A 12,558-nucleotide genomic window follows, 5' to 3' on the forward strand; every position below is an offset into this window, starting at 1 on the left:
AATGTGATATATAGGACAAAAATCACAATAGTATCTTTGGCAAATATTCACATCTTAAAGCAACTTGTTAGTTTCCCCATTGATTTATATAGTCAATTTTGTGTACTGACATCTAAACACTGTGCTAAGATATGGATAAGACTGAACAAAGGGACTAGAATAATAGTACAGAAGATGGGGACCTTTCCTTGCCAGCAGAAGACCGAGTTTCAAACTCCAGCACCCCATTAAGGTCCCCCTAGCCCTGCCAGGTGTGATCATTGAGCACAGAGCCAGGAGTAAACTCTGATCACTACTAGGTATGGTCCAAAACTAAAACACACAGCAACAACAAAAAGAACATAAGAAACATAAGGAAAATTTTGCTCTCTGCTTCCAAGAAATTCCAAGACAAGCTTAAAACCACTCAGCTAACTGTAATTGTAAGTATTATAAATGTTAAGAAAATGCAGAGTTCACCCTTAGGGAGAAAACCAGGGAAAAACCTCAGCCTCCTAGTGCCTGTCACTTTGTCTCTGTCTCTGTCTTGAAGTGTCACTACACTTCAAGCATGAATGAGGAAACAGCACAGACTTCCATCATGCTTAGAGAATGAAGATGCTGTAGCTATGATAACTTGACAAGGATAGACCACCTACAGAGTCTCTCAGATAAGGGCTTTAATGGAAAAAAATGGGATGCTCAAAGAACTTAAAGAAAGCATGGAACAAACAGAATGAACAACAACCAAGACTCAAGAAATATGAAAGCATAAAATGAGAAAAATTCAGACTGAACTAACAGAACTAACAAACTTGATAGGTAAAATAAAAAACTCACTGAAAGGTCTCATAGGCAGAGTAAGTGCTGCTGAGGACCAAATCAGTGAACTGGAAAAAGAGCTACATAACAACTCTATACAATAGAAGAGGTTGAAAAAAAGCCTTAAAATAGATAATCAGCTGCTGGAAAATATTCTCAAGGAAGGCGAACAGATGAAAATTGAAGTATAGGATAAATTCAACAGAAACAACATAAGAATCACTGGATTCCAGAGAACTAGGATGATATTCTCCATGAAAAATTAATGTTCAGGGCCCAGAGAGATAGCACAGCGGCGTTTGCCTTGCAAGCAGCTGATCCAGGACCAAAGGTGGTTGGTTCAAATCCTGGTGTCCCATATGGTCCCCCGTGCTTGCCAGGAGCTATTTATGAGCAGACAGCCAGGAGTAACCCCTGAATAATGCCAGGTGTGGCCCAAAAAAAACAAAAAAAAAATTAACGTTCAAGGCCAGTACTACAGAGAAGTTCCCAGAGTAAAAGAGTGCATGCAACCAAATCCTGTTGCCTGAATATTATCAGCTAAAATATATTCAAAGAAAGCATTCCATGAACATCAAAGTCACAATAATAGCAATATAGATAAGGACAGATAACTTATTAAAGATAGAAATTTTATACTAATAAGCATCATAGAAGGAATTACAGTAGTGTAGCTAAACAACCCTCAAGGCCCCAAAACAATGATGGGATATAGTGACAAAACTTAAAGAAATGAGTGCTTCATGAAGAATATTTCACCCAACCAGACTTACATTCAGATCTGAAGAAAAGATACAGAATTTCACAGATTAACAACAGCTCAGAAATTTTACAGATTTAAAAACAATCTTATGAGAAGAAATATAGTGTCTACTTTGAATAAAGGCAGACCCAACAAACACACCAAACTCTTATAAAAAGATTACACCAATTCCATGACAAATATCTCTCTCAATGTCATGTACTAAATGAACCAATTAAAAAAGAGAAAATGGTAAAATAGATCAAAAATAGGATCTAACATTTCTCATCCTAGAAGAAACACACCTTCATAGTCAGAACAAGCATAGACTAAAAGTCAAAGACTGGAAGACAGTCAAGTAAACACTCCCTTAAAAAGGCTGAGATAGCCATACTGATATGCAATATAGACTTTAGGATTAAAAAAATTATGAGACAGAAATGGAAATTTATTTTTGTTGTTGTTTTTTTTATTTTGGTTTATGGGCCACACCCTGTGACGCTCAAGGGTTATTCCTGGCTATAAGTTCAGAAATCGTTCCTGGCTTGGGGGACCATATGCATGCCAGGGGATCAAACTATTCTCTGTCCTAGATCAGCCGCATGCAAGGCAAATGCCCTACTGCTACGTCACCACTCCTGCCTCAGAGATGGGAATTTCTTACCAGTCAAGGGATGTGTAGAACAAGAAGAAATCACACTTCTAAACATACATGTACCAAATGATGGGGCATCAAAATACTTAAAAAATATATACTACTGATAAACTTGAAGAAAGACATCAATATCAACACAATAATGGAGACTTCAAACTGCCTTAATATGTCATCCAGTTTAAAATGTAGCAGATATACTCACACACACACACACATATATATATAAACTCATATATATATATATATAGAGAGAGAGAGAGAGAGAGAGAGAGAGAGAGCTCTTCACTCCAGAAAATTGGATACACATTCTTCTCCAATGTACACAGGACATTCTCTAAGAGAGACCATATGCTGGGCCAAAAAAATACCTCCGTAAAATCAAGAGGATACAAATAGTTTCTCCTATACTATAAAGCACTAAAAATAGAAGTCAATTTGTCAAGTTGACAAGGAAAAATAACTTTAAACCTAAAAATTAAACATTTCACTGTTGAACAACCAGTAAATCAGAGATTAAATCAAAGATTTAATTAAATCAAAGTTTCCTGGATACAAGTGAGAATGAAAACATGAATTATCAAAACCTGTGGGATACAGCAAAAGTTATATTAAAAGGAAAATTCAGAGTTTTACAAGCATTCATCAGAACAGAAGGAAAGGCCTATCTAAATAACTACATGGAATACCTTAAAATTATAAAATGGTCAACAAAATGAACAAAAAATAGGTTGATGAAGGAAATAATGAAGCTCAGTGAGGAAGTTAATGAACTGGAAACCCAAAAAACAATTGGAAAGATCAAGGAAAACAACAGTTGGTTCTTTAAAAAAATAATCAAAGTTGATAAATCATAGCAAGACTCAAAAGAAAGGTAGAGAGTGAAACTTAATATGCAGAATCATCAATGAAGAGGGGAATTTTTATAGGGATCGCATAAATCTGTGCAATGATTTAGGAAGTATTGACATTTTGATTGTTAATCCTTGAGTTTTTAAACTATTCCATGCATTCCTGAAATAAATCCTGATTCATTCCTGGTTTATGAGCTTCTTAATAAGTTATTAGATTCTATTTTGCTAGTATTTTTTGAGGATCTTTGTATATGTGATCATCAAGGAGGGCTATAATTGTCTTTTTTGTAGTGTCTTTGTCTGCTTTTGGTTTGAGGGTGATATTGGCCTCGTAGAAACTATTTGGTATTATTTCTGTTTCTTTACTTTTCTGGAAGAATGTGTAGACTGAGGATTGGCATTGTCCTCTTTTATAGGCAAGAGAGAGATCACTAATAAATCTATCTGGACCTGGGCTTTTGTTTTGGGAAACCTTTTGATTACTCTTTCAATTTCCTCAATTGTAATAGGTCTGTTCAGGTATTACATATCATCTTTATTCAACCTTGAAAGATAGTAGGCATCCAAACATTTATCCATTTCTTCTAGGTTCTCTTATTTTGTGGCATAGATATTTTCAAAGTAGTCTCTGATTACCCTTTGAATTTTTGTAGTTTCTGTAATATCAATCCCTGGTCTTATTCCCCAATGCATAGTATCAGCTATGTTTGTTCTGCTGGAAACCTTTTTGTGTATTCTCACTAGTCTTTCTCTTCTCTCCTTGTGACCAAAATGGAAGAAGATGGGGCTTTCAACTCTTCTAATCTGTATCAGAACCACCCTACCCTTAGTTCTCATGTCACTGAAACAGCATTTTACATCAATCATCACAAATCCTGGTTTTAAGCACTGTCTCCAATAGATGTGACTACTTTCTTTTATTGGAAAAAAACTTAAAATATTATTTTTATTGAATTAAGGGTTTATATTTACAAAGTCATTTATAGATGTGTAGACTCAATTATAGATGATTCATAGGCAAATAATATTCATTTCAATACTAATGACACCACCAGTGTAAACTTACCTCCACCATATTGTTCCCTTTGTTTCCACATCACCCACCACAACTTGTCACTTTGGTAGGCATAGTTAAACTTTGTAGTTTAGATCACTGATATTTTCAGTATTGTTTATTTAGTCTGTGCTCTGGTCATATATCTATATAATGCTCATACATAACTGATATAGTCAAGACCCCTGACCACTGTTCCACCATTACTTCACTTTGTCATCTTCTTGAACTTTTGATTCTTTCTTTCCCTGTACATCCCTTTCTATAATCCACCTACTTTCAATAAGGACTTGAGTTTTTGTTCCATTTTTGACTGAATGAGCCAGAGAAAGTTCTTTATAAGTTACCTAAGTTTTTACATTAATAGAATAAGAAGATGTGAAATAAAATTAGTGTTTACCTAGTTTTACTTCAGTCCCATGAAACCATCCCTTGAAAATTGATGAGCTAGACAAATATTGTCTACCATTATGTTTTTCATTCACTTTTCACTATTTTCCACTGGAAAATAAAGCTAATAGAATGAAAATTCTAAATACTTGTTTCACATTAGAAACGTAGTTAGTGCCATGAAAGTTATCTTAGTTTGAGCATCTGCTTTGTATGTTTGCTGAATGTTCCTCGAACTGTCATGAGGGTTGGGTATGATCCCAATGGTTCTGCTTTTGTGACTAGCTTCTCTGTTCACTGTAATCCCATAGTGATTTCCTGCAATACAACAGCCAAATGTGTATTAAGCACTATGAATAAAGGACAACCACCATTCCCAGCAACAGAAACAAATGCCATGTGAACATGCCCAACCGGTACAATCTATGACAATGTGAGCCCCACAGTGACCCCTATATGGTGCACCAACAGGGGTCTGCATGACAGTAGTGTGGCCCTTAAATGCCTGAGTACAACTCAGGTATAAATGTGGCAATCACAACAATAAGAAATAATAAAGGCAAATGGAAGGGGAATAAAAATAAAGCTAAGAGGAAATATGTACATATCTAACTTCTCTAATTATATGATTGCATTTAGTAACTGAGTGCGTGAAACAGGTAGACTCTTTTCTATCATTTGGATGTCAATTTATAACTGAGATCCAACCTGCACTTGATGCTAATATTTCTCTGCATGAATCTGGTTGGGTTCCTGTCCTTTCTACCAGGACTGCCAAGGAAGTCTTATCATATAATGTGTAGATAAGTGAATCAGTTGCACCAACTCACATCAATATGGGTTATCAAAATGGATTACATTTTCTACAAAACTTGAAGCAAGTATGAGATTTGGACTGGAAAATTCAGAAGTGGTTCCACCTAGGGCTGAGTAAGTTAGATTGAAGGGCTCAACTGACAGACTACTGCAGGTATAAGGGAAGATAGCTTGAGAAGATAAGGAAGAATTTTAGATAAGTGAGCACATGATCCTCAGCAGGGAACTTAGCTTATTATGCTTAGGTACAGATTCATTTTGGGACCAGAGTGATAGCACAGTGGTAAGGCATTTGCCTTGCACAAGACCAACACAGAATAAACCTTAGTTTGAATTTCAGCATTCCATATGGTACCCCGAGCCTGCCAGGAGCAACTTCTGAGCTCAGAGCTAGGAGTAACCCCTGAGTGATGCAGAGTGTGACCCCTTTCCCTAAAAAGTACAGATTCATTTTAAGCAACCTATCATTATATCACAGGAATAATATAAAGCTAAGATGACTTCACATCTCAACTTGCTTGTGAATACTATGAGTTCCAATTTCATTGAGAAACATATTCAGAAAATTATCAGGCTTATGAGGCCCCCAAATATAGAACAATTTGTATATGCCTGTTACTTTTTAAAAAAAAAAAGGGGGGGGCCTTTGCATTGTATTCAGGTTTGAGTAGTCACAAACAATACTATTGTGGGCATTCTTATCTAGTGTAACTTGCTGCATGTAAACTATCATTCTTTTAGGATATAGTAATAAAAATGGAATTGCTAATGCTAGAGTTTATATATTTTCAAATTTAAAGATTATTATTGAACTTTTTCCCAAGGTATTTGCAAGTGTTTTTACTTGCAGAAGCATATTTGTCAATGTTACATCTATTGTGTTACTGGAGATATTATGTGTATTTCCCCAGTAATTCCTATAAGTAATAGTAGTAATAATATTAAGAAAAAAAACAAATATGCATTTACATTTGGGAAATTTTTCAATGTCCTTTTATGGATTTTGACTACTTTAAAAATAAAAGTCTTCTGACTTTTCTTACTCATGACTTTATAGAGAAATGAAGACCTTTCTCCATTTTATATCTAGTTCCATATTTCACTAAGGTTTATATTTCCAGTTTTTTATTTTATTTAGTTATTTATTTATCTATTTATTTATTTTGTTTTGGGGGTCATGTCCACAGGTGCTCAGGGTTTACTCCTAGCTCTGCACTCAGAAATTGCTCCTAGCAGCCTTGGAAGATTATATGGAAGGCTGAGGATCAAACCTGGATCTGTCCTGGGCTGTACTATCACTCTGATCCCCAGTATTTTTTTCATTTATGCTAACTTTTAAATAAGCAAATTTTCTTACTCTCAACCATGGTTTGATCCCTGGCACAAAATCTGGCAAAGTGCCTACCAGTGTGACCCCAAAATCAAGCCAAACAAAAACAAATGTTCTTACCTCTGAGGCTGGGTTGATAGTAGATAGTACAATATAAGGCACTTGCGTTGCTTTTGACCAATTTGGGTTTAATCCCCAGCATTTCATAAAGTGTCCCAAGTCTGCCAAGAGTGATCCTTGAGTGCTGACTAAGAAGTAAGTCCTGAGCACAATTAGGTGTAGACCACACACACACACACACACACACACACACACACACAAACACGCACACACATGCACACATACTCTTATCTAGATATATATATAATGAACATTAACTTATGTTTAATATTCTATATTTATTCCCCTTTAAATTTATACTTTGTCTAGCATGTCTTTGTACCTTTCTCCAAATGGTACTAGGGAGATGAAGTATCCCTTGTACCACTTGCAAGAAGTCTAATTAATTCATAATGGGTACATTATTATCTGGGCATCAAGTACTAATAATGTCTTTCCCTCACTGCTTGAAAGTGCACTTTTACCATAAATGTAATATCTTCTATTTTATAATCTCTGCTCTCTAGTCTGTCCTATTATATGGCTGTTAATAGCATACTCCATTGATTATTAAGTTTTATCATGTACCTTGATACCAGCATACTTATCCTCTTGTTCAATATTTCTTGAGAATCCTACCTGTTCATCTCAAATTTATTTTAGTGGTGTTTAGTGGTAAAAGGCTTTCCAAGAGGTACTCAGAAGGCTGAGGAATCATTTCTACTGAATCTCATCTAACTTGGGCTAGCCAGTCAATGCTAGGGTCGCAGGATGTGGCATTAGTGAGACCTGTGGGCTACAAATCACCTAGGATACCCTCGATATACTTGGTTGACTTCAGGGTCATACTCTGCGGTGCCTACGAGGTCATGTGCTGCTCGGTATCCAATATGAATTTGGTGTATGAAAAAGCATGCACCCTAACAACTGCACTTTGAGCCGTTATCTGAGTTCTTACTCAAAATTTAGAATAAGGGGCTGGAGCACAACGGTAGGGGGCTTGACTTGTGAAAGTCCAATCTATGTCAGACCCTGGTTCAATCCCTGAAATCCGAAATGGTACCCTGAGCCTGCCAGGAGCGATTTCTGAGTACAGATCCAAGAGTAACTCCTGAACTTCTGTAACTTTTGGGTGTGGCCCAAAAAACAAAACAAAATAAAATACTATTAAAAAAATCTAGAATAAGTATGCTGATTATCATTAAAATTTCCTAGTAAGCTTTAAATTGGAATTGCATTTATATCTCTATATAGATTTTATATAAATATAAATAAAATATAGACATTATATAAATATATAAATAAAATATAAATAAATTTATATAGATTTATAGCTATACATTTCATTGAAGAACCACCATCTTTTCAACTGAGTGTCTAAACAATGTCTTCCCCATTTGCTTAACAAAACAACTATTTAAGTGCCTCTGGTATGTTTTAAAATTTTGACATTTTCTTTTTGCAAAGGTTTACAAATTTAAGTTATTATTAATACGGAGAACAAAAGAAAATAAAAGATGACAATGAAGAAAAACTATAAAAAAAGATGAGATGAAGTAGAAGGAAGTAAAAAATTATAGAAGAGCATAGGAAAAAAAGCAAAGGATAAGATGAACTGAAGATGAAGGACAAGAAAGAAGAGAAAAAAAGGAGAGCAGTAGGGACAAAGAGAAGAAAGGGAAGATGATTTGTACTTTTGTCTACATTCAAGACAGAACATCTGGGCATGGCTACTTTTATTCTATTTAGAGATAACTTACCATTACAGTTGCCATTAGAGAGAGAATTGAGCAATGTATTTTGCTCACACTGGAAAAAAAGAAATGTAATAATAATAATTACATTTATATAATTACATTTATAAATAATAATAAAGAAAAAGAAAAATAGCATGAAAGTTTTTTTCCTGCTAGACGAATATTGTTATCTTATAAAAATTTCATGTTAAATCATGAATTTTTAATAACCTATAAGAACAACAAATATCACAAAATAAAATTGTAAAATAATCATTTTAGCCCTAAGTGTTGGGGGCTCTGCAAATAATTGATATTAACAACTCAAACTTCCTTTTAACAGAGCATCTTCTGCAAGACTGTTCAGGAATGAAACAGTTATTTACTTTTTCTGTAACACATCATCATTAATTAATCTATTAATTAATATAACATTCTCTGGGCAAATGTATCACTATACAGAGTTAATAGGCTATCTATAATCTCATAAAATACCCCAAAATATTATGTATTAGTGAAAACTCTATAGAATGAAAATGATGCTGTATTTACAATTAAATTTTTAAAAATTGACTGTCTCAAAGGTGATCCCATGCTGATTTAATCCATAATGATGCAATAGTATTAATTTAATTATTATTATTATTAATAATTTAATTGATTTAAATAAATATATAAATATTTATACATATATAGATAAATTTTATTAATTAAATTAATAATTTACCATGAATTTAAATGATAGTAAATCCATAATGATTTATATCAGTGTTAATGGTGATGTGATAATGATTTTCATTTCTTGAGTACTTACAATAGACTAAGGACTTATTAATACTCAATGTAATCCTATTAAATTACTAATTTTATTTTCTAAACAAAGAAAAAACTAAATATTGGAAAAGTTAAATATCTAGGATAGTCACAAAGTTCATATAAACGGGTTCAAACAAAATAATTTCTTTTTATTTCAAATCAGATGCCTTTAACCACTATTTTATACTGCTTTTCCTATTAGAATAAATTTCCATTTAAAAAATGGTGGAGAATATCTCATACCAAATGGTAAAGATGATATCTTTCAAGTATAGATTTGAAAGCTACTCACTGCACAATCATTTTACGTATTATCAGCTTTCCTGTATTGTGAGATCCAGGCAATATAATGATAGCAAATGATTGGTGATTAAGTGTGTCCTTTCAGGGAGAATAAGTGATTATGAGAGTTTTATTTCATTACTCATAAAAATATATTGCTTAAATCTCATAAAATTTTCAAATACCTATGTTTACCCTCTAAAGACAGGACAATTCTTATACTCTGGGGTCCACACGGATATGTTTTCAGAATATGGTATGGAAAGTGGAAATTATGACTTTACAATGGAGAAACTGGCAGAGTCGGTGATTAAGCTGACCTCAGTGATTAGACTCAATATCAGCCCAAGCATCTAGATTTAGAATGAGAAAGGTGAAACATAAAAGATTTCTGAACTCAATTTAGGTCCCAATAGCTCATGTGTAGCAATCCCAAGCAACCAAGATTCAAAGTGTATGTTTTGAATATAGTAGATGGCTTAAGGAGTCAAACGAAGGCACATTTAATCTTATATTTGTTTTAATTTAGAAAGTTCTTAGAGATAAAAATTTTTATGATTGATGATGATTTTGGCATCAATTAATACTCTGCTTATTTTACTTTTTTTTTTTTTTTTTTGGTTTTTGGACCACACCCGGTGAAGCTCAGGAGTTACTTCTAACTCTGATCAGAAATCGCTCCTGTCTCAGGGACCATATGGGACTCCGGGGATCAAACCCAGGATCGTCCTGGGTCAGCTGTGTGCAAGGCTAACACCCTACCGCTGCGCCATCACTCAGACCCCTCATTTTAATATATTTTTATTATTTCTAGAGTTAATCTAATAGTTCTCTCTCTTGGTAAAATAGTCCTTTAAAAGGTTGTAACATATACTTTGCATGCTAGAGATGTGGGTTTGACTCCTGAAGCACTTCAAGGTACCCTTAGCACTATTATAAGAGATCCCCAAACACTAAGCTCCTAAGAATTTTAAGTGTACCCCTCTATAAAGTTTCTTTTAGCTAAGAAATATTTATTATTCTAAAAATTGTAGTACCCAAAAAAAGTGATATGTGCTGGATTGAAAACAATGAAAATGATTACCTAAGAACTAACAAGAACCACATAAAAATATAAGGTTTTTTGGAAGGCAAGAGCTCTCATAACTCTTAAAACATATCTATAAAAAATAATTTTGGGATATGACGAAGAAAAGTTATTCATAGTGACACTGTGCCATGAAACATGAAACATGAAATCTATTATGCTGAGTAAAATAAGTCAGAGGGAGAGAGATAGACACAGAATAGTCTCACTCATCTTTGAATTTTAAGAAAAACAAAAGACATTGTAAAATGGCCAGAGACAATAGAGATGAGGGCTAGAAGGATTGGCCGCAATATGAAGAGTGGTGAGTGCAGCTAGAAAAATAACTACACTGACAACTATGATGACAATGTCAGTGAGAGAAGTAGAATGCCTGTCTCGAATACAGGTGGGTGGGAAGAGGAGGGTACTTGGGGACATTGGTGGTGGGAATGTTGCACTGGTGAAAGGGGTTTTCTTTTTATTACAAATAAAAAAAAATGACCATAAAACAAATGACCATACCTTGCTGATATCATCAAGTGGCTGGTTGCTGGCATTCTCTTTCTGAATTATGTTCATTATATCCATCTGAAACTTCTTTGCATTTAGGAAAACAAGTGGATTGTTTATGGAGATAATCTTCACTTGCTGCAGAGTTTCCTTTTGAAAGAAAAAGGTATTAGACTCAGACATGTTAATCAAATGTAAAAACTGGTAATTCTCTCCAAGCATCTAAAGCTTCCAAGTCCAACTGTCATTCAATCCTGGAAATAATTACAACATTTACTTTATAAAATGTATTTGGAAAACATTTGATCATACTCATTATAAAATATGTACTTCCTCTTTATCACATAAGATGCTAAGCTAGATAGCACAGCAGGTAAGGTGCTTGCCTTAAATGCAGATGACCCAGGTTTGATCTCGGGCACTGCAAATAGTGCCGCAACTATTGTCAGAACTAATCCCTGTGTGAAATGTCAGGAGAAAGCCTTTATCACAGAAAACTGTAGCCCCAAACCAAAATAATAATAATAATAACACAATTAATAACAATTAATGAGATAAGTTTTAAGCTTTTTTTTTCTTTCCATTCACAAACTTTGGGGGCAATTAACAGCCTAGACAATACAGAGAATAATAGGAAGACACATTTTCCAAAACATATCTATTTCATTCAATCTAAAACATTCAAATTAATATTTAAATAGCACTTAATAATCAAAAAGAGTTTCCAAATACCTGAAATAACATAGATCACAATTCAACTATGTATTTTCTGAATCTTGTTGCCTTCTAAGTGGATGCTAATATAAGCATCTTAGTGTTTGTTGCATGTTAATATCAAGTATATAACACTATAAGTTAATAATTATTAAAATATTATTATATTTTCCAGATATATTATTTGCTCTTTATAATATCTTTGAAACTCTTTAACCAGCAAAATTTGTTAATAATTTCACAAAAGAGGGCCAGAGCAATGGCACAGTGGTAGGGCTTTTGCCTTGCACGCAGCTGACCCAGGACGGACCTGGGTTTGATACCTGGCGTCCCATATGGTATCCCAAGCCAGGAGCTTTTTCTAAGCACAGAGCCAGGAGTAACCCCTGAGCATCACCAGGTGTGGCCCAAAATAAAATAAAATGAAATAATAATAATAATAATAATTTCACAAAAAGGAAAAATAACTAAACTTACACCATCTGTTTCAGTCTTCACTTTAAATTCCAATTCTTTTATGTTTTTAACATTCAGTGTATTTGCTCTAGAAGTAAAGCAAGATAAACTGTCATTTCTTAACAATTAACAAGAAAGGAAAAAGGGTAAATAAGTTCATACTAAGTTCATATATGAGAACATATATAAAATAGTTCTGGTGCTAAATCCTGAATTCCCATAAAACATCAGAAACCT

At 34.0% G+C, this 12,558-nt stretch overlaps 2 protein-coding genes across 2 annotated transcripts in view; one reads left to right on the forward strand and one right to left on the reverse strand.

Moving 5' to 3' along the window:
• The window catches only part of PIP4P2 (phosphatidylinositol-4,5-bisphosphate 4-phosphatase 2), a 523,645-nt gene that overhangs the window by 181,199 nt on the left and 329,888 nt on the right, over positions 1-12,558 (forward strand). The window lies entirely within an intron of this gene.
• SLC26A7 (solute carrier family 26 member 7) overlaps positions 1-12,558 on the reverse strand; it is a 135,582-nt gene that overhangs the window by 12,745 nt on the left and 110,279 nt on the right. The window contains exons 12-14 of the mRNA XM_049782122.1: positions 12,343-12,409; positions 11,164-11,301; positions 8,499-8,547 (exon numbers count right to left, since the gene is read on the reverse strand). Of these exons, the coding sequence (XP_049638079.1) occupies positions 8,499-8,547; positions 11,164-11,301; positions 12,343-12,409 (254 nt within the window). The remainder of the gene's footprint in view (positions 1-8,498; positions 8,548-11,163; positions 11,302-12,342; positions 12,410-12,558) is intronic.

This window comes from Suncus etruscus, chromosome 10 (assembly GCF_024139225.1).
Source record: "Suncus etruscus isolate mSunEtr1 chromosome 10, mSunEtr1.pri.cur, whole genome shotgun sequence".
Lineage (NCBI taxonomy): Eukaryota > Metazoa > Chordata > Mammalia > Eulipotyphla > Soricidae > Suncus > Suncus etruscus.